This window comes from Esox lucius, chromosome 12 (assembly GCF_011004845.1).
Source record: "Esox lucius isolate fEsoLuc1 chromosome 12, fEsoLuc1.pri, whole genome shotgun sequence".
Taxonomy (NCBI): domain Eukaryota; kingdom Metazoa; phylum Chordata; class Actinopteri; order Esociformes; family Esocidae; genus Esox; species Esox lucius.
In genome coordinates this window covers 9,029,407-9,052,396 of record NC_047580.1, presented here as the reverse complement: position 1 = coordinate 9,052,396, position 22,990 = coordinate 9,029,407, and the positions used below count along the sequence as shown (strand labels likewise).

Genomic DNA, 22,990 nt, shown 5'->3' with positions numbered 1-22,990 from the left:
AAAGTCAATGCCAACGAAATTAGAGTTAAGTGCATTTTTGTTCAGGTGGTGGGGGAATTGTTGGCCTGGCATTGTTTTCAAAATAGGAAATTATGACTAGATTTTTTTGTGCTGCTCATTTGGATATCAGCGTCAAAAACTGATTGTGAATGTGAGAATCTAAATAGTTTTTGTCAGTCTTTTAAAATGATGTACAAAAGTCGATGGAATGGGGGAAGGGAAGGCTTGTTTTGAATTAAACATCACGTTCTGGTAATTCATCTTTCTTACACATGGGGAGAAATCCATACAAACCTGTGTCCATCTGCAATACCGAATAACCCATCTGTAAGTGCCTCGACTATATGGATGCAATGAAATTCTGAAGCCAGCAACCACACCCGACCCACAGCCTCAAATATAGAAAACACACTGTAAAATCCAGTTCATGCGTGCATTGCCCCATAGGCTTACTTCACAGACAAAAAACAATTTCCCCCAAAAAAGCTATTTAATTATCTATAGCTTATATAGGCTGATAGAAGAACCAAAAACAATTGATCATAAATTATAGTTTTGGTGATGGAAGACAAAGAGCTAGATGCGTTGATTTTAAATCGAGCTTCTCACAGAGTGACAGAGAAGGCACGTGCTGGCAGCTTCAATGTAGCCTAGAGGCATAGGGATCTATTGCCGAGTTCTCTCAGAAGCAAGATATTGTTACAGATAAAATATTGCATGAACCTAAACCCGCTTACCCCACAGTTATAACCGCGGGGCCTACGGGATATGAGTCATTCAGTGGATCACTCGTGTGTAGCACCTTCAAGTGTGTGAAAAGTTAGCTGTGGTACGTCTTTAATTTCACCATCAGTTCAGTGTGATTTGGGAGAAGGATTATATGAGGCACATTCCCTTCAGTTTCATCAAGTGATTTTAGCTCATTAAGTATGACTGAATGGCTGTGGGCTAATTACTTTAATTGCAGCCGACAGTGAAGTTATAAATACCATAAATACAGTTTTTTTCCCCAAGTAGAAGAAGGGGCCTCAGTCTGAACAGTTTTAACCCAAATGTTCCCCATTTTCCATTTTGTGATGTCCAATTTGCGCTTATCTTTTGTCACAACAACCCCACAGCAAGATTGAGACATAGTTCCTTGAAAGCACAGCGCAACCAATCCTCCGATTCTTATCAAACTGCTCAGGTGTATGTTGAGTGGTGAACATATTATGCAATCGTGATTGAACTAGCAGGTCCCTGACCTATCACGGGTTACTAGAGCTGAACCTTATCAGGCAGCCCTTTTGCTGAGTCAGTTCACTCCTCCTTATATTGGACCCCTGGCCGTTGTCATTAGGTCCGGGGTTCAAATACCTGGCTGGAAAACTGTACTGCGAGGCAATAACTTAAAACGTATTAAAACATAAAAAAATTATTTAAAGCAACATGCTTTTATCAGTCAGCTGTTGGAAAAGAACATTGCTCTCCAAGGCAACATCTGCTACCACAAAACGTCTGTCCATAACACTTTTTTCCAGGCTTTTTTCCAGACTTCCTCTGTCCAGTGTGTGTTCTTTTGCCCATTATAATCTTTTTATTTGCCAGTCTGAGATATGCCTTTTTCTTTGCAACTCTGCCTAGCAGGCCAGCATCCCAGAGTCGCCTCTTCACTGTTGACGTTGAGACTGGTGTTTTGTGGGTACTATTTAATGAAGCTGCCAGTTGAGGACCTGTGAGGCGTCTGTTTCTCAAACTACACACTCTACTGTATTTGTCCTCTTGCTGTGCACCGGGGCCTCCCACTCCTCTTTTTATTCTAGCTAGAGCCAGTTACACTGTTCTGTGTAGGGGGTAGTACACAGAGTTGCACAAGATCTTCAGTTTCTTATTAATTTCACGCAAAGGAATAGCCTTCATTTTTCAAAAGAAGATTAGACTGATGAATATCATAAGAAAGTTCTTTGTTTTTGGCCATTTTGAGCCTGTACTCAAACTCACAATTGCTGAAGCTCCCGATACCCAACTAATCTAAGGCCAGTTTTATAGCTTCTTTAATTAGTACAAGAGTTTTCGGTGTTAACATAAAGGATTGTCTAATGTTCAATTTGCCTTTTAAAATGATAAACATGGATTAGCAATCACAATGTGCCATTGGAACACAGGACAGATGGCAGCTGATAATGGGCCCCTGTACGCCTATGTAGATTTTCCATTAAAAATCTTCCATTTCCTGCTACAAAAGTCATTTACCACATTAAGACTGTCTACATTGTATTTCTGATCAATTTGATGTTATTTTAAAGGCGGGAAAAATATTTAGAAAACCAGGACATTTCTCAGTGACTTCTGCACGGTAGTGTACAGTATGTCACACCTGTTAGAGGGTCATTTATTTGTGTTTCTTGATCTCATCTATTTCATTTGATAAAGTGTTTTCTCTGAATTTACAGTGGATATAAAAAGTCTATACACCCCTGTTAAAATGCCAGGTTTTTATTTATTTGTGATTAATCAGTCAGTTTAAATGAGGGCAAGTGTGTAATGACTTCTATTTAACATGAGTTTGAATGTGGTTGTTTAATTCTGAACACAGCCACACCCACAGTTATAAGAGGGTGTACACACTTATGCAACCAGATTATTGAGTTTTTTAATTTGTAATTTTTCCCCCTCAAAGATTTCAGTTTGTTTATCAATTTAATTGTTCATGTTATAGGTCACATTAAAGATGATTTATCTTTGTCTCATGCTTTTACATCACAAGAGCCTGTCATTTTAACAGGGGTGTGTAGACTTTTTATGTCCACTGTATGTGTACATGAGTGTGGCATTTGGCCAGGTCGTCAGATACATTTTACCTGTTTCTCAGTTGGCTTACCTGGTTAAATAAAGCTGAAATAAAAAATACAATAAACAAAAGAAGGTTAAGGATGAACTAAGAACCTAGCGAAGGGTGATGCTGAAGCCAGATTGTTTTGGATCGTGTTCCCTCTCAGGTGCATCAGTACTACAATTCTTTACCAGAGGACAGGGTGCCGTATGTGAACAGCCCCGGAGAGAAGCATCGAATCAAACAGCTGATTCACCAGCTGCCCCCGCACGACAACGAGGTGACGCATTACTTTCTCTCAGCTCGTTGTGTTATTCTCTGCGTGCGCTGCATTGTTGAGGGGAGCCTGTGAGTAAGTGTTCAGCAGCAACGTTCACAGATTGTATTTCACACGTGACCGACACCAATTCCAGTGGACGTGTTCTGGCGGCCTTTGAAACATTCCCGCGGCGATGTGTAATGTCGTTGATATGGCTGATATGGCCGATGACTCACTCTGTTGGTCTGGCCTTTAGGTCCGATACTGCAACACGCTGGACGACGAGGAGAAGAGGGAGCTCAAGCTCTTCAGCAACCAGAGGAAGAGAGACAACTTGGGCCGAGGCAGTGTTCGCCCTTTCCCGCTGTCCATCAGTGGGGCCATTTGTGAACAGGTAGGCCCACTCCTGCGGCCGACACAGATGTCACACCACGGAAACTGGGAAGCTCAGGTGCCTAGTGGGATCCAGCAAGACATGATGTAAATTGGAGTACATCGTGGCTACTGCTAATCTAATGGTTGGAAAATCTAGTCAGCTTCCGACGCCGTCCCTGATCGTGTAGAATTGAGATGCTCTGTATTCCCTCGCCTTGTTTTTCTGTTTGATGTTCGAATCATTAGGATTAACTGTAGAATGAATGAAATCCGACACTTCACATTTACATTGATTGGGTTATTAATACCATTGATCTCTCCCCCCTACTTTCTGTCCATTAATCTTACTGCCTGTCTCTCTGACTGTTTGTCTCTTTGACTCTCTCTGTCGGTCTCTCAGTGCGGGGGGCAGATAAATGGGGGCGACATCGTGGTGTTTGCGTCCCGGGTGGGCCATGGCCTAGTGTGGCACCCTCACTGCTTCGTGTGCAACATGTGCGAGGAGCTCCTGGTGGACCTCATCTACTTCCACCAGGAAGGGAAGATCTACTGCGGCCGGCACCACGCAGAAAGGCTCAAGCCCCGCTGCTGTGCCTGCGATGAGGTGAGCCCAGCTGGCATAGGTGCTGGTGGGGGGACGGGGCAGGGTTTAAGGAGGAGTCTCTTCAGGCCTTCTTCGGATTATCCGGTTATCCGGTTTTGAAAACGTTTGAGTGTTACTTCTAATGCTAAGGTGTGTGTAAGACTTAGACTAAGGTGTGTGTAAGACTTAGACTAAGGTGTGTGTAAGACTTAGACTAAGGTGTGTGTAAGACTTAGACTAAGGTGTGTGTAAGACTTAGACTAAGGTGTGTGTACTCAGTCACAGTGTGTCTTAGTTTGGTGCCTCTGGCAGCCAATGGTTTTATGTTGTGTTCTCTGGCATAGAAGGTACAGCGTATAAGGTCCAATGCATTCCTTTTCTTCTAGATTCCTGTTAGTGCAAAGTTAATATGATTTGATATGCAGTTGTCGGACCTATGTAGCTCAAGGATTTGAGATTAAAATGAAAGTGCTTGTAGTTGTGTTTTGCATAAAAGGGTATTACACAAAAAATTGGTTGTTACGCACTGTTGTTATGCATTGCTTATTTCTATGTACATTTCTAGATCAGCATGTGGGTGTATTAAAGCAAAACCACAACCACCTCCTTGTTCCAAAGACTCTACTGCATATTGCATTTTTTATTATTATTTCCACCTTTTAAAGAAATGTATTTGTAAGTGGACCTAATGAAGGGTATTTTCCCTTTTCAATGGCTACTCTCAAGCTTAACTTCCAGAGACTCCATTGTTTCAAACAGGGATACTTATGTTTGTAGCTCCAACTATTTTGTCATGTTGATCATTTATGTGACAAGACAACTGTCACTAATGATTCTGAACAAATTTGTCTGTAGCTATGGCTGTGTATCAGAGCAATTAAAAAAAATATATATATTTACAGACATTTTTGTGACTTCTGTCTGTTCCGCCACTCTACCTCTGCAAAAAAACATCTTTGCAAAAACATATAAATGCAGTAGATGAATGGCTTATATTGGCACAAACACACATGAAACTATAGGTAATAGAAAAAGATAACCTAATTCTGGCACACCCGTGTGCCTGTGGAGCTCAGTAAAGCTATGGTTATACTTCCAATTTATTATTATTATTATTCTCCCAGCACTTTTCTTTGTTTTCTATGCATATTCTTGTAAGACGGTGAGGCCAAAAACAGGGCAACTTTGTGGTAGACCAATTGGCCACATAGTGGCACTATGACAAACAATTGATAACTCTGAGAGACCATGCCCCATTACACAACTCATACCAAGTAATGAAATGGATCACCTCAAAGACCCAACAAGTCTGCCATGACGGACTGTAGAACTATTCCACTGGCACTGAAGGATCCATCTAAACCTCACTTGATATTTATCCACAAAGTCAAAAAGCAGTAGCTATGAATTTGGTCAATAATATTTGATCTATTGTAATCGCCTGGAATATTATCGGATTAATGTAATTAATATATTCAGTTTACTGGCATAAGGAAAGCTAGATTAAAATATATCTTGAATAATTGAAAATCTTGTCTGATTAGGGGGAAAAATACTTGAAAGTCAGATTACGATATTCATTCTTTCATGTTTTTGCTTCATTTTTGTAATTTATGTCTTGCTCTGTTTGCCTAGCAGTGATGAAATGTGGTGCACATGCTCAGGGATGAAGATTTGTTCAATTTGGCCAAATGGGGGCAATGTTGGAAAGGAAGAATCATTGGCTTGTAGGGGCAACATTGTTCAAACTAGAGTTTACAGTACAGTGCTACTGTATATAAAAAGCGGCACCAATAAATTAAGAAATTCAAAAAGGAAAACATTATTGAAAATGGTTTCAATTACATCAAAATCCTAATGGTGGTGTATTGGGTGTGCTGACGGCACCCCATCATTGATGCAAGCAGCTGTGTTCTTTAATAACCTCTGGTCTCTATGCTTTAGATTATCTTTGCTGATTTTTGTGTGGCTTGTCTTTGCTTTAGATTATCTTTGCTGATGATTGTGTGGCTTGTCTTTGCTTTAAATTATCTTTGCTGATTTTTGTGTGGCTTGTCTTTGCTTTAGATTATATTTGCTGACGATTGTGTGGCTTGTCTTTGCTTTAGATTATCTTTGCAGATTTTTGTGTGGCTTGTCTTTGCTTTAGATTATCTTTGCTGATGTTTGTGTGGCTTGTCTTTGCTTTAGATTATCTTTGCGGATGAATGCACAGAGGCGGAGGGCAGACACTGGCACATGAAGCACTTCTGCTGCTATGAATGTGAGGCTCCGCTGGGTGGCCAGCGGTACATCATGAAAGATGGACGTCCACACTGCTGCAACTGCTTTGAGTCCCTGTACGCAGAGTACTGTGACGCCTGTGGTGAACACATAGGTAAAAAAAAAAAAAAATTCAAGAAGGTTCCTGAATCTTAATTATTACTGCACTCCTCACCTTATTCTACTGATCGGATTGTATGTTTATACATGACAGGAAATACAGTTAAATAATCAATAAGGTAAAAATTCTAGTCTTCTAAATGTGCCTTCATTCATTTCAGGTTTTTCTGTCTTCCCTTTTTTTCTTGTGTTTGCTCACATTTTCTTGATCTCCATACAATACTGGTTCATATCTCTGAAAATATCTGATGTGTTTTATACAAAAAAATAAAAACATTTAATTTATTTATTATATCCATTCTTGGTTTTTACCATTTATTCTTGTTCTCTCCTGTAGTCTCTGTCTCTCTTTGCAAGAATCCCGCCCCCTGTTGTCCAGCTTCTCTCTATGATATGGTTGTTCCCGCACACTGTCTCTCTCTTACTCTCTGTATTTCTGTCTTCCTCTCTTTTTCAACTCATATCTCTATTGATGTGTTTTTCCTCTAAGAAAATTCATCCCAGGCAACTGTGGTCATTAACAGAGAATAGTCATATAATCTCAGATAGAAATCAATATTCTAAAGCATTCATGACTAAAGCATATACAGAATCTGAAAATGATTACAGCAGTCACTGTGATGGTCATTGCAATAGCAGTTCTAAGTCAATAGCAGAACAGAGAATTTAAAACCTTCTTTGTGCAGCACACAGCTGTGCTAAGACACGGCTGGCTAGGGAAATGAAGGTGGTATTATTTGCTTCCCAGAATCCAGTTAGACAGCGGGAAACTGTGAACCATTCAGACCCAGAGGACGCCATGTTGTGTCCAGATGGAGCCTGTGGAAGATGATTCGTTTCTTTGGCTCAGGGGGAGGGTTTTCAATAAATGTATTTTTGTCATTGTACTATCACAGTATCAATCTTCCTCTGGGAAATAACACAAAGTGTTGGTGCTGTGTTTTACTTTTTCTCCTTCCAGTAAATATCCTTAAAATAGGTTGCAGCCTCGTGTATCTTAGCTAGGACTGGTCTCATCAGAGACCGTGTGCTTGGCTCCTCATTACTGAGAGGTATAACGGTCTCCCTCTGTAGATAATGGGTTTCAGCGAGTCAGCTGGATGTTGACAGTGCTGATACCATACGCACTGTTCCTCCGCCCAAAGTCTAGATCAAGCGTCCAATTGTCTGTGATCATTTGGACGCTGTTTTTAATATCCCGCCATTGACACTGTCTTGCTAGTAACTAGTAGGAGTCTTTTTGTTTTTGTCCAGTTCTAATGCTGGGATCTAATCCTCTCCTTAGGCATCGACCAGGGTCAGATGACATACGACGGGCAACACTGGCACGCCACAGAGGAGTGTTTCTGCTGCGCCCGCTGTAAGCGTTCTCTCCTGGGGCGCCCCTTCCTGCCCAAACAGGGGCAGATCTACTGCTCGCGCTCCTGCAGCGCCGGACAGGTGAATGATCAAATATACAGCACTCAAACACATCCACGGACATGTTCTCCTGTGGATTTATTTTGCATGTAATTCTATCACGTCGTCACACCAATCCATTTCCGTTCATCAGGACCCAGATGAGTCTGACTCCTCCGACTCGGCCTTCCAGAGTGCCCGCTCCCGTGAGTCCCGCCACAGCACCAAGATCCTGAAGCCGGAACGTCGGAATGCCGAGCAGGAGCGCCGCCAGCCAGCGCCCATGCCTGACCGGCTGTCGGTCGAGGTGGACCCCCTGTCTATCCAGATGGACCGTCTGAGCCTCGGCTCCAGCCAGACGCCTAGCCGCACTCCCAGCAGGACCCCCAGTCGCACCCCTAGTCTCAACCAGGTGTGGATGAGCCGGGACGAGCCTTACCCACCGGCCTATGAGGCGGCCTACGAGGGCTGCCAGCGGGACCCTTCTCCAACACCCACACCATTGCTCCTGGGCCCATGTAACCCCAGGCAGGGCTACAGCCCCAAACCCCACAACCCCCACCCCCCAGCCCAGAGTCCTGTCAACCCGGGGAAAAGGCCAGAGTCCTGGGCTAAAGAGCAGGGGAACACCAAGCGGACGCCCATGGCGGCACTGAGGGGCCAGTCCTTCCAGGATAACTGGATCCATCACAGCCAGGATGAGTTCCGGCCACCCAAGCTGAGGACCCAGATGAGCTTCAATGAGGCTTCCAGCCAAGGCCAGGGCTTCACGGACAAGAGGAGCATCAGCCTGCATGGCTTCCAGAGGGATGGCAGACCGCCGCTGACCAGGACGAGGAACGCCATGAGCAACGGCATGAGCTTCACGGAGCCCCTCACCCCGCTGGAACAAACCCCCCGGGGATCCATGGATTCTCTGACCATGTCCAATGCCACAGGTACTGTATCAACAGGGTTCAGGAGACAGACGTTAGATAAGAGTTGTGAAGAGGATTTCACCTCCTATGTATTTATAAATAACCAGTCTGTATCTGTCCTAGGTAACTCTCTGGATGGGGTCAGTAAGCGTCAGGAGCATCTGTCTCGGTTCTCTATGCCGGACCTAAGTAAGGACTCTGGGATGAATGTGTCTGAGAAGAGCAACATTGTTGGTTCCGCCGTCCAGTTCCACAGCTCTGAGTCCCTGACCTCTTCTCGACCTTACGGGAACCTGAATGCCCCTGTGCATTTGGGCTACCCGCTGGGATACTGGGACACCCCCCAGCCCCTGGCCTTTGAGGGTAAAGGTCGCATTGGCCTGATGGGGAGCAGTGGTAACCTCCGCATGACCCCCATGAGTGAGAGGACCCCACGCCGTCGTCCGAACCTCCCGGAGCCCGTCCCGCAGCAGCAGCCCACGCAACCGCGGCGACGCAAGCACCGCACCAGCGACGGAAACGGCAACCGGCGGAGCAGCGGCCGCCACCATCACCGGCGCTCCCGACGCTCCCGCTCCGACAACGCTCTGCACCTGGCGGCCGACCGGCACGTGATGGAACCGCCGCACCGTCGCGTTCAGGAGGACTACGACCGCTTCCCCACCGGCCGCACGCGGGACCTGTTCGAGGCGGGGGGCATGGGCGGTTACAGACAGCAGCCTTATCGGCCCTGCCCACGGACCACCTCGGACCTCACCCTGCACAACGCGGCAGGGAGCGGGGGGATGCAGCCTTTGGGCCTCGGGGGGCCGTATTTGGCCGGAGACGGGTACGGGGACGGGGCCGATCCCTGGTGCTCCAGCTGCTCCTCATCCTCCGAGTCCGAAGAAGACGAGGGCTACTTCCTGGGCGAGCCCATTCCCAGGCCCGTACAGCTGCGCTACCTCAACAACGAGGAGCTGCGGCACAGATACAGTCCCACGGGGATGGCGGCCCACCACGGACCCGTACACGGAGGAAGTCACGGGCAGCTGCACGGACAGCTACACATGCGCCAGAGGAGGAAGAGCAAGAACTGCACCATCTCATAGAGAAAGAGAGAGTGGGAGGGAGGGACGGAGAGAATGAGGGAAAGCCAGAAAGAAAGGAGAGGGAGTGGGAGGGTGAGAGAGAATGGAAAACAGTATCTGTCAGCGAGAGAGAGAGAGAGGCCTATATATATTTGATGTGTTTGTTACACAACTGACTCTACAAAGAGTGGGGGGGTATTTGTGTGCACCTACACAGTATGATCTAATCAGAACAGGAAGCCTGCAGTGGACTTACACAACTTCAGTGTTTACAATGACTGACATGGAGTCAGGTGACTAACCATTGACACAAATATTACAATCGTTTTGCTATATATAGCCAGAGAAAGGTTATGGTAAATAATAACTGTATGTGTGTATGCACGTGTGTGTATGCCTGTGTGTGAGAGTGAGAGTGAGAGAGAGAACGCATGTGTGAGACCCTTCTATGATCTTGCGGTCATTCCAAAAACATGGGACATATTCATAAAATTTTACTGCCATAGTAAATTTAGCAGCCGTCTTTTCAAACCAGTTAAACATTTATAGGAATCCGATTTTATGCATGCATGATGTTCATTATGTCAACAAGGCATAAATTAGTACAGCAAATAGTTGCAATTCATGCTGGAATAGTTTTCTGTCTTGAAATAGAGGGTATAAATTCACCATGTCTGTAAAGTTTAATGAACCCTCCCAAACAGCTCTGTTTCAAAGAAATATTAGTACACAACTCCAAGAGCTCCAAAATGCTTATGTATTTCCGGGACCTTGGAAAACCACAAGAGCGGAGCTTCTCATTCCATTGACCAGCCAATGACTCATAATCCCTCCTTTACTTACTGAAGAGTACCAAAAACTGCTTGGCACCCATCGTTGCCCTCCAAAATCAGTCCAGCTGGCAGCGTCATTGTGGATGATGTGTGCTAGATTCCATAATGTTTTGTCGTTTACCTCAGTGGAAACCAAGAGCTGATGGATCTGACAGGACAGTTGGCTAATCGAATGTGTTATCACCCTATATGAAATAGCCTGTCGATACGCGACCACAGCCTGCGTTGGGCACTACACAGCCTACTGCCATGCTCAGCTCTTCTCTCTGCGCTTCCCAAGGACAGCTTTAGCCTCTGCTCCTTGGCCATTCAGGCACAGTAAAGTCTCGTATGGTCCCGTTATCCCCTGCGCCATGCTTTGTTTTTCGACGTTATAACGCCACTGCTAGATTCATAATACAAATTATAATAATACCTGTTGAATGTATATAACAGTAAAAAATGTTATTTAAGTTGGATGTAGTAATGTAAATGTTCTGTACATAATGGTCCTAAATATTTATATATTTTGTAACTACAGAATCATTATTTGTATAACATGGTGTAGAGATAGAAAAGGCTTGCATGTTCATTTGTTGATGTCGTGTCATCAGTATTAAAGTGGATTTTAATTAACTGTGAAAATGTCATGTCTTCTTTTTAAAACAACATTAATAATAATCATGTTTAAAAGGCCATTATATTCTAACTGTGTAATGTTCCCTGTTCCTGATTTCTGGGGTTGGTTCTAAATACATTGGGTTGATTGTTACCTGGCCTGTCTTGACATCGCTCCCAACACTAGTGTTATACATAACATTTTGGCTAATAATTACAATAACACTAAACAACTTTAGCTCAGATTGAGCTTTTCTATTTTTACTTGTATAACGCCTTATTTAGAAAATGTGCTTAACATAGTATGGGGGAAGCTCACCTCATCCACCTCAAAAGGCCAAGACAGAAATACATCCAGGTTTGGAATTTAGTCATGACACAGAGGTTAACACCCTCCTCTTATAATAAGGGCCAGGGGACCTTTAGTCAACACACAGAATCAGGAAACCCACAATAATAGCGAAGACAGAAAAATTTTAAATAACACATGGAATCATGTAGTAACCAAAAACCAATCAAATTACATTCACATTTAACCTTCTTCAAAGAAGCCACCCTTTGCCTCGATGACAACTTTGCATTCTCTCAAAAAGCTTTACTACTATTCTACAATGTGCAAAATATTAAAACTAAAGAAAAAGCCAGAATAGCTGTGTCCAAACGATTGGATGGTACTGTACAAGCAAGATCATATTACATGGTTCATATAGCAAGGAAATTGTATATATAACATGGTTCATACTAGGACTATAATGGTTTTGATTCCAAGTCAATGTAACCGCTATTTCATTATATTGGTGTCACATGTTGATTAGCACAATTTAAAGCATGTCCCATTTGAATTTCTGTAACAGTAAATGATCCAGAAGAACATTTAAATTTTTCATAACAAATGTACTAAAATATACAGCACTCTGCTATTGCATTCAGAACATGCTCAACTGCCACCACTCTACCAGACCTTTGGTATTTAGTTCTTCATGGGGAATGTAGTGTTTGGACTTCACCAGATATAACAGGGCCCACGTTGCCCCCTATGTTCTACTTTTGAATTATTCATCTATAGAAAATTGTTTCAGAACTCAAGGATCATGTTCTTTTTGGTTAACCTGAGACAAACATCCATGTTCTTTCTGGTTAACCCGAGACAAACAACCATGCTCTTAACGACTAGTGGTTTCTGGCTATGAGTGGACAAGTTCATCTGAAGGCAAGGGGCCTAACTTAGATTTACATGCTAGGCCTGGCCCAAATCAGGCCTGATTGATTACCAAAGAGAAGGATAAAGAGACACCTGAACCAAACAAACCCATTCATTGGGTTGAATTAACAAGGGGAGCAATAATCTTGTCACACCTGAAGACTGCATCATTACCTAGCACAACAACACCTCCATTTATTTTCTTTCAGACCTACTCTATATTACTACAACCCACAAAAAGATCAAATTTAATGCAAGGGGTAGTACATTTTCACTGCAGTGTACATAATTGTATGCACTGATAAATACTTTCATACAAAGGACTTAGTCATGCATGCAACCATATTATACATATACCAGGTGGTCCCGGGAATTGAACCCCCATTCCTGGCTGTAAGTGCAAGGCATAAATCAGGATGATTTGTACACAGGGCTACAAGTCAAGCACAAAAACACATCTCATATTTAAGAAAACATTTTATTACTCTAAGAACTCCCAAAAGGTTTTTTGAATAGATAAGTCCTCCATATCAAAAGAGCATATTCAAATATTACAGTATAATATTGCAAGACAATAATCAGCTCATACATTATTTCCTTTGGACGTCTATTAAAAAAGGTCAACATTTCAGTTCAAAGTGGTTTGGAATTGATCGTACAATCACCAGAAAACACCCGAGAAGTGGTGGCATCGTCTGTCAAGGGTACTGAGAGTTGGAAAATATCAGAGATGATCGTTTCAGTAGGAGTCACATTACAGGTCACAACCCTGTCCCATGATCCTGCAGAAGGCAGAGCACCGGTAGGGACCCCAGCCTGCCTGAAGACACTGGGACAGGTGGGCTCTTGACTCAGTGTATAGGCCAGTCATTAGTACTATTCAACGTTGGTGATGTCACTTAGCCCATCCATCAGCCGGTGTAGGATTGGCAGGTACATTTCTGAGCTGGTTGAGATATGGCTGTGTGCGCGTTCTCACAGAAACGCATGGCACTTGGTTGAGGAAGAGCTGTGTGCGCCCGCCCCGGTCACAATGGCAACGGTTCCCTAGTGTCGTAGTCCTCAATGAACTGTTGCATGGCCTCTACACAGCGCAGGCCGATGTCCCGGAGGTTTTCCTGTAGGGACGACTGGATGGGCCGCTCCAGAGACGGGTCCTTGGCTACCAGCATCTTCACCACCACGCCAAACGTGTCACAGTCCTGACGATACACCTGCAGAGTGACACATAAGTGAAACACACTAATGACGCAGGCACATGTTGTGGAAATTTCTTATACAATGTATTCTGACTGTATAAAGGAGTGAGTCCCACTGTTAAGATAGGTACAGGAATGTGTGGGACCTGGTATTTGCATAGGGGACATCTATTGTCTGTCCAGATGGAGATCAATGGGTTTTAGGACAAGATAGGAGAAGATATACAACAGGGGGAGTAAGGTCAGTTTGCCCCTTTGGGTAAACACAACAGTAAACATTATTGCAGGAAGGATAAGGTGGGGGAAGATAGCATTTGACGTGTGTGATAGAACAAAGGGAAAGGTGTTTGATTGACATGAAACAGATGGCAGCATCTTACCACACCCCTTCTTCCTATGTAATAAATACTGTCGAAATGATGTTTTTATTTAGAAACTATCCACCGTTACTTTGTAACCTGTATACTTTCTCCTTGCAAGCAAGATTAAAACCGTTTATTGCACAATTGATTTCTCCTGTCTTACCTACCATTTTCATAGAACTTTGGATTTTAGAAATTGCCATCACACACAACCGGACAGGCACATTTTGAGGCTTTTTCACTGCCTCATTATCCAACACAGCCCTTGAACAGATTCCGTGTGTGATTCAACCTCCAAACCACTGCATCTCTCCAAAACCATATCATCAAACCTGTGTCACGTGGTTCACCAGACCGACATCAAACGCCCGCAAACGAAAAACAAGATCACTATTTCAACAGGCAAGACAAAATAATACGCGGAGAGATGGGGGGGGGGGGTCAACAAGCAAGGTGGGAAGTGTCAGAGAAAGAGGTGAGAGAGGAGAACAAAAACAGGGTAGAAAGCAAGAGGGGTTGGAGGGAGGAAATGGGTGGAGAGACTGATGACAGAGTCCTGGGAGAGATGCTTGAGGAAAGAGACCCAGGTCCATGCCATTAAGACTGAGTGGATTAAAGGTCCGAGGCAGTAACACTCACAGGAACCGCTGTCACACAACAGTACCCACCATGCAGGAACCTGGTCTGTGTGTGCGCGCATCCACTAACTGTTGTCAGACTGCTCTCTCAAAAAGCCTACCTTCCCCCAGTAACCATGGAGACGCTAAGAGCTTAACAGACCTTCTCGTCAGTTGAGTAGACGCAACCCGCCTACTGAGCGACAAAAAGCGGTCGCGTGGTGTCCCGTCACCTCGATGGCAGTGTCGCCAGTGAAGCACACGCGGGAACGCCTATCGCCACATAACCACACTCGGCTGGTGGCGGCCGAGGAGTCCTAAGGATATAACAACCTGGACAAACAAGGAGCTCGGTCTTAGAGTGATTGAAGGCAAACAAGCCGGGGATGTGCAAGCAGATTAAAACGACGGCATGTACAGGGTCTGTTATGACGGTACCAACACCGACTCAGCTGCTATGGCCAGGGAAATAAATGAGGAGAAAATGGAGGCCGGCTTTAGCTCGCCGTTACTCAATTAGTTCTGGCAGCCATAATCTCCCCTCTCCCTGACCTTGTCGCACCCTCCCTCTCTCACACACACTCCATCCTCCCTGAGAATATCCTACATCCTCTTCTCTCTCCACGTCCCATGTTTCCTCTCTGTAAGCAACCTCTACATCTCTCTTTATCAGTACTTCTGCCTTGTTAATCCTTTGCCTCGCTCCCTTCCAGCTGTTGGCAATGCTGTGCATTATTGCGCCAGCAGCCAAAATGTGGCTGGTTTGAATCCCAGAGCCTGCAGGCTGATCTGTCGATCTGCCCACGAGCAAGAAGCTTAACCCGATTTGCTCCAGGGACACAGTCGATAATGGCCGATCCTGTGGCCATGACCCCCCCCCCCCCACGAGGTTGTCTCAGTTGGGATATGCAGAATAAAAAATTCTCATTTACACCAACACAGTGGTAAATGGCACCTTTGTACTTTACATGGTCTTGGGAAAACCGGACAAATATAACCTCCCTCCCTCCCTCACCCGTTCTATTTCTTTTCGCTTCTGTTGAATGGCTCTGTTCCGTATTGCAGCCCGGCTCACGGCGGCAGGGATCTCTCTATCCCTCTCTGGGTCGTCCTGTCTGCTGTGTGGTCGTGTGGTCACCTAGAGACACGGGGGACAAACGCCGTTAGACACACCTAGAGACACTGGGGACAGACGCCGTTAGACACACCTAGAGACACGGGGACAGACGCCGTTAGACACGCCTAGAGACACTGGGGACAGACGCCGTTAGACACACCTAGAGACACGGGGACAGACGCCGTTAGACACGCCTAGAGACACTGGGGACAGGCGCCGTTAGACACACCTAGAGACACGGGGACAGACGCCGTTAGACACGCCTAGAGACACTGGGGACAGACGCCGTTAGACACGCCTAGAGACACTGGGGACAGACGCCGTTAGAGACACAGGGGACAGACGCCGTTAGACACGCCTAGAGACACTGGGGACAGACGCCGTTAGAGACACAGGGGACAGACGCCGTTAGACACGCCTAGAGACACTGGGGACAGACGCCGTTAGACACGCCTAGAGACACTGGGGACAGACGCCGTTAGACACGCCTAGAGACACTGGGGACAGACGCCGTTAGACACGCCTAGAGACACTGGGGACAGACGCCGTTAGACACGCCTAGAGACACTGGGGACAGACGCCGTTAGAGACACAGGGGACAGACGCCGTTAGACACGCCTAGAGACACTGGGGACAGACGCCGTTAGAGACACAGGGGACAGACGCCGTTAGACACGCCTAGAGACACTGGGGACAGACGCCGTTAGAGACACAGGGGACAGACGCCGTTAGACACGCCTAGAGACACTGGGGACAGACGCCGTTAGAGACACAGGGGACAGACGCCGTTAGAGACACAGGGGACAGACGCCGTTAGAGACACAGGGGACAGACGCCGTTAGACACGCCTAGAGACACTGGGGACAGACGCTGTTAGACACGCCTAGAGACACTGGGGACAGGCGCCGTTAGACACGCCTAGAGACACTGGGGACAGGCGCCGTTAGACACGCCTAGAGACACTGGGGACAGACGCCGTTAGACACGCCTAGAGACACTGGGGACAGACGCCGTTAGAGACACAGGGCACAGGCGCCGTTAGAGACACAGGGCACAGGCGCCGTTAGAGACACAGGGCACAGGCGCCGTTAGAGACACAGGGCACAGGCGCCGTTAGAGACACAGGGCACAGACGCCGTTAGACACGCCTAGAGACACTGGGGACAGACGCCGTTAGACACGCCTAGAGACACTGGGGACAGACGCCGTTAGACACGCCTAGAGACACTGGGGACAGACGCCGTTAGACACGCCTAGAGACACTGGGGACAGACGCCGTTAGACACGCCTAGAGACACTGGGGACAGACGCCGTTAGACACGCCTAAAGACACTGGGGACAGACGCCGTTAGAGACACTGGGGACAGGCGCCGTTAGAGACACTGGGGACAGGCGCCGTTAGACACGCCTAGAAACACTGGGGACAGACGCCGTTAGACACGCCTAGAGACACTGGGGACAGACGCCGTTAGACACGCCTAGAGACACTGGGGACAGACGCCGTTAGACACGCCTAGAGACACTGGGGATTTAAATCAAAACGGATCTGCCTTCCCTTCTGGTATGGAAATAATGGACACATTGCTGCCGTGTTTCCTTAAGACAATAACGGGCTGTCAGTAGTAACACATGGCTAGTCTGTCTGCGGTAGTCATTCAAAGCCTAGAGTACTGTGGAGTCCCTTGAGTCCATTGAAAGCACCTCGCTATCTCCCTCCCTCCCCTCCATTTCCCCTCACCCCCTCCGCCCTCACCTCTGCTCAGCTTCACTTCCCCTTCCTCTTTTCCTCTCTCCCTTGCCCTCTTTCTCCCTCCCTCCAACCCCCCCCCCCCACCTCATTTCCCCTTCTCACTCCCTCTCACACATCCCTGCTCTCCCTCCCTCCCCCTCTCTCTCTCCTCCTATTTCCACTTCAAGGGCTTTATTGGCATGGGAAACATTTGTTTACATTGTCGAAGCAATGTTTCTCTTTCTCCTGTATCTCAAGGTCAACGGGCAGCCAGCCGCTGCTTGAATCATCAGCACGGTTAAACTCAAGGAGATGACCTTGTGCTCCCCTCCTTTCGCTCAGACCACCCAATTATTCCCACTTCCATTCCATATGCTGCACCTGTGCTCTCGGTCTGTCCTTCCAATTCCAATCACGGCCTGTGGTGTGGAGGACACGCACGCACGTAAATAAATCATCCTCCCAAGAACACCAGCCAATATACTCAAATGTGTGTGTTCTACTTTCCCTGTGATTTAAAGGACATACATTTTGTCTATGTGCTCATTTGCTTACCTTTTCAGGAGCAAAGTTCAACAAAATGACCTGATGCTGTATGAAAACATGGAGGAAAGTCCTGACCTTTCAACACACTCTGGAAGGCTTATGGGTTAGATTAAGTGTATGATTTCAGGGGTTAAGGACTAAGGTTAGGATTAGGTATAAACGCTGTTGAGGTTATGATGGAAACAAAGTGAAAACAAGTTGTGTGTTTGCAGTAAATCTGTTTTACAGTAAGCACTGTGGGCGGGGAAAGGTTTAAATTCAATCCGAGATCATTTGTCGTACTGCTAACCTTCCAGTGTTACACTCCTAACCTCTGAGAGATGAACCCAAAGTTTAAGCAGATAAGGATCATTTCTATTAAACTAATGACTGGCTAAACATGTTCTTATGATGCAGTAGGTGATGTCCTACTTCAACCACCCCAGTAGGTGATGTCCTACTTCAACCACCCCAGTAGGTGATGTCCTACTTCAACCACCCCAGTAGGTGATGTCCTACTTCAACCACCCCAGTAGGTGATGTCCTACTTCAACCACCCCAGTAGGCGAGACTTACTTTGAATGACACGGGCTGCTTCTCCACGTTTCTGCTGGGCCCTGCCGAATACTTCACAGCCCCTGTAACTGCACACGGAGCCCACATCACACAACAATTCAACCCAACAAAAAGTCCCTACACCATGAACAACTGCCACTGGAACAGACACGCGGGGAACATTCAAGCTAAAAACATTCACGCCCGGAATCTGCAACGACCTCCATTGTCTTTGGCTGGCACCGCCAACACTTGGAAATGAACTCTAATATCTTTGACTGAGGCCGGCGCCCCTTGATTGACCTCCTCGGGCTGAAGGATCCCAGCCCGCTGGCGTCTGAAGCTGCAGGTGGGAATAACGCAGCAAGCTCACCGGGTCTCCACGTCCCTGGCCTCAGTCCGCTGTCAGCGGTCATGTCCGTTGGGCGGGATTTGAGTAATCTGCCTCACAACGTTGGACTGTGCCTATGTCAGGCGAGAGCTTTATTACGGCTTGTTATGTACAGCTGGCTGTCTGCCCTGCACCCCCTCTTCCACCATGGGTTATTTTCCCTCCGTTTTCTCTCTTTCTCCAACACACACTATGGCGATGAGTCACCATCATAGCACATCTCACAGGCACATAGAACAACCTGTTCCTCACACAAATACACGTGTGCGCGCGCGCACACACACATTTCTACAGTACTGCAGTCTGCGCAAAGACATAGCAGCTGACTAAAATAGGAGGGGGAAAAAAACACCACTGTGGTTGAGAATAGCAATACAGCTCCTACAAACAGCAAGGAGATGAAAGATAAAAGATGAAAGATGAAATGTGTAGATTCTACTGGACATCACAAGACAAGGGTTCATCTTGTTCTTCAGAGGATGAAAACACTTTCATACATGACAATGCGGCAAAACCATTCGGGCTAATTGATTAATAGACTAATCGATAAGCGATCAACTGTGGTTCGACCCAACCTTTAGTTATAGTACTGTTACGAGGAGAAAGGTTATGGTCACTAAGAAACTATGGTTAATTAGCTCAAAGGTTCAAAACGCACCGGAAGTGCCTATGATTTCATGATCAACCGATGCTAGGCATTGTACATGTGTAAACACTGGCGTTCAGTGACATGTATGAAGATCAGCATTTCTTCAGGATACTATTCCTAGCCATCCCATTGTATAGAATGATGACATAATACTGCCACTGGAATATCTACCAACTCCGTGTGCAGCAGGCATTATGTAACATTGTCAGGTTGTTGCTTGGTGACTAGATATCAGCCACCAGGAATGCTGATGAGGAAGACTTAAATATAATTCAGAGTCCACAAGGCCACCGCTTGCATGTAGCGCTCTCTGGTGTTCATAAGAGGGAGTGAGGGGTAAATAATTTTGTTTCTGTACTACTACACACTCTGCCAAGACAAGACAATGAAAAACACATTATGAAAAATTACCAGTGTGTTTTTTAGGTATAGAACCTCGGGTGGGGGAGTTGGTCTCCACGTTCCGCTGGTTGTTGTACTGGCTGTCTGGGCCTGTGGAACCAGGCTGTTCTCTCCAGGTGAAACGTGGCCGGGGACTGAAGGAGTTGTACCTCTGGAACCCTAAACTTAATCGGGGCTTCCGGAACACATGATCGTCCCTCATGAACCTTCAAAGTCACAAAAACAGAAGAGAAGGACAAGTCAAGGAGGAGGACAAGGTGAGGGACGACTTCATATTGCTCAGGTCTTACCGTGGTCTGAAGAATCTTCCTCCAAACCTCGGCCTAAACGAACTGGAAACTCTGGGTCTGGGCGGACTTCTCATACTTCTGAAAGATCGTCTCTCATCCTGAAAGTAAGATAATTACTGTTCATGGTGGGAAATCCTTTAGAACGTCATCATGATTAAGTCTAGAATGCAGATCTGTTTGCTGTAAATGCCATGGAAACAATATGGAAGAGGAGAGAGGCTAAAAAGAGAGATCTGAGATTGTATGGGATCTCACTAAAGCTGGCATTACATACAAATGAATCAAGCTTAATCCCAGCAAATGTATTGATTGGTTCATTCACTGTATAACTGATACCCAAGTGAAACGTTTAATGGGTCCTTCACAGGGCCTTTTGTCATGTGACTCTTCCCTGTCTCTGTGTGGTAGGGAGCTCTGGTAAGTGAAAGAAGAATCAAACGAACTTCAGACCCCCCCGCCCCTCTTGTCTTATCATTAACAGAAGCATTTTGTTTTGGGGATGGGACAGCTTGAAGGACTGCTAGTACAGATTGTGCTATAATGACTAATTCTGTATTAGTATTCTTGCAACAATAGTTTACCTGGTCAGTGTCTGTTTCGCTTAGAACATTGCGTTGGCTGGACACTTAATGCTGCAATCACGGTGTGGAGTTTTAGGTAGGCTTTACAAGACTACAGGATTAGGGGACACTTCGGGTTTAAAACACTTGGTAAAATATGTATATTAGCGGACAGGTTGACATATATCCTTCAATGGAACATACCCGAGTAGGAATGACTCCGTTACATGTCATAGGACAGAAGAATAGTCGGTCTATTTACCTTGCAATGTGGAGACTCGTGCAGCCGTGGATCCATTTATTTACCTTAATTTAGTGCCAATTTGTTTTCTGCGGCTGATTTGGTTGTTAGCAGTAAGGCACGTCTGATCAGGAAGTGTGGATTTACTGTGTTTCTCTGTCAACTTCGTTTCATTATCGCGTCGCTTAAATAATTTTTTTGTTTCGATTTCAATATCAATATTGTACAAGGTGTGGCAATCCAACTTGTTCTACCCGCGGCGTAGGTAAACTTTCAAATGACACAGCTCAAAACAAACATTTGAGTAAAATGCGGAAGGATCCTTAAACGTTCAGCGTTTATAGGCCAGTCTCCAGATAAGACTGCCCTCAAAACAAGTTTCCTTTAAAAAAAAAAACGAAATCACACAACCAATAAATGTATTAATATAGACAAAGAAAGCTTGTCCACCACCCATATTATACTACCTGACCCTGCCACCTGTGACTTACTATATGTTTGACATGTGTTACCGTCATACCAGCTGCTACATTTCAGGCAAACACCGATTATGGCCACAAGAGGGCGTGGCAATGTAACAGTACATTATAGATGGCAGATATTAAGGCCATATATACAGGCGGGTGACATAAAAGGGAAAACCAACATGAAGTTGTTCAGTAAGGTATTGGCCCACCACGACCCAACAGAACAGCTTCAATAGGCCTTGATATATTCAACCAAGCCCTGGTACTCCAGTAGAGTCTCTGGAAATCTACTTCATGGACCATCATTCTTCCTAAAGATACTCACTAGTTTGGTGTTTTTATGATTGTGGTAGAAAGCACTGTGTAACACGTCGGCCCAAAATCTCCCATAGGTGTTGATATCTGATGACTGCATATATACTGCAGTATATACTGCACATACTGTATGTGGTATTCTATTCATCAGGTGTTTTGCACCAGATACTATTCTATGATGCCTTCCCCTCCAATTTCTCACTCATCCTTCAAATGTTTCCTCTGCTTTCTTTTTCCCTCTGCTAGTCATCCTCAAGCCCCAGTATTGCTCACCTGTCAGATGTCACGTGCCCCTCCTTGAAGATATCTTTTGACATTTTTAGTCAGGGGAGCAAATGGGGGGCAGACTGGGCCTGCGGCTGAAGGTACAGCACAGTCTGGACAGAGTCTTGGCTGTTTGTGGTCCGTGGAGGTCCTGGAGCATGTTGTGGGTCATGATGTTTCACAGCACCACCTCCTCAGAACATCTCTGGTAGACAAAGTCCAGGTCCTGCAGCAGGCCGATCAAAATTCTGATCAACGTTCTGGTCCCGGGCTTCCCTGTTTATGTTCTGCTCATAGTCACCACACACAATATTGGCCAACAGCGTGAGCACCTGTGTTTTCTCTTCCTTCAGTCTCCTCGCCGTCCTCCTTTTCCTCCACCTGCTCCTCCTCATCACTCCCCTCCTATTCACTCCCTTCCACCTTTGACTCTTTCTTCTCTTCTTCAGCTTACTCATGATCCTCTTTTCTCATTTCCTCAAACACCATTATTACCATTTGGCTCTGAGCCAACCTGTTGGTCCACACCGTGAAATAATGAATGATGCAATAACAAGTGTTTTCATCGGATTCCTTCCGACAATCTATCCATCTGACTTACCCGTTATATCTAAGAACAGTACGCATCAAAAGTTTTGTGAATGCTATTAAAATGTATCTCAAATGCTTATGAATGTGTGGATCATTTTGTTAAAACATGAGTAAATAGGGCATTGCAATAATCACAGCTGTCTGTAAAACTGTACTCACAAATGCAGGTTGTGGCTTGAATGACCTGTGGCTTTTGCCGTTTAGAGATGGTTAGAAGTGCAAAGGTTCTAAACAGAACTCTATCTTAAGGCAGTTCTTATTTCAGGTACACAATACAGTGCAATCCTTA

At 45.6% G+C, this 22,990-nt stretch overlaps 2 protein-coding genes across 7 annotated transcripts in view; one reads left to right on the top strand and one right to left on the bottom strand.

Moving 5' to 3' along the window:
- LOC105028997 (prickle-like protein 2) overlaps nucleotides 1-11,245 on the top strand; it is a 56,997-nt gene extending 45,752 nt beyond the window's left edge. For all 3 annotated transcript variants that reach the window (XM_020051392.2, XM_010902100.3, XM_020051393.2), the window contains 7 exons: nucleotides 2,979-3,092; nucleotides 3,328-3,465; nucleotides 3,847-4,050; nucleotides 6,220-6,406; nucleotides 7,697-7,851; nucleotides 7,964-8,747; nucleotides 8,850-11,245. In XM_020051392.2, coding sequence (XP_019906951.2) covers nucleotides 2,979-3,092; nucleotides 3,328-3,465; nucleotides 3,847-4,050; nucleotides 6,220-6,406; nucleotides 7,697-7,851; nucleotides 7,964-8,747; nucleotides 8,850-9,817 — 2,550 coding nt within the window. In that variant the 3' untranslated portion in view covers nucleotides 9,818-11,245. The remainder of the gene's footprint in view (nucleotides 1-2,978; nucleotides 3,093-3,327; nucleotides 3,466-3,846; nucleotides 4,051-6,219; nucleotides 6,407-7,696; nucleotides 7,852-7,963; nucleotides 8,748-8,849) is intronic.
- Nucleotides 11,246-12,886: 1,641 nt separating this feature from the next.
- LOC105028996 lies at nucleotides 12,887-21,567 on the bottom strand. 4 transcript variants are annotated; one of them, XM_034295700.1, is made up of 6 exons: nucleotides 21,086-21,567; nucleotides 20,845-20,935; nucleotides 20,264-20,361; nucleotides 19,983-20,179; nucleotides 18,553-18,620; nucleotides 12,887-13,641 (listed from the first exon to the last, which is right to left on the bottom strand). In XM_034295700.1, the coding sequence occupies exons 3-6, from the start codon at nucleotides 20,335-20,337 to the stop codon at nucleotides 13,456-13,458; spliced, it is 525 nt and encodes a 174-aa protein (XP_034151591.1). In that variant the 5' UTR covers nucleotides 20,338-20,361; nucleotides 20,845-20,935; nucleotides 21,086-21,567; the 3' UTR covers nucleotides 12,887-13,455. The 4 variants fall into 4 exon arrangements, with proteins under 4 accessions (XP_034151591.1, XP_034151592.1, XP_034151593.1 ...); XM_034295701.1 differs by having other exon boundaries at nucleotides 20,845-20,895; XM_034295702.1 differs by lacking the exon at nucleotides 20,845-20,935 and having other exon boundaries at nucleotides 21,130-21,566.
- Nucleotides 21,568-22,990: the final 1,423 nt, after the last annotated feature.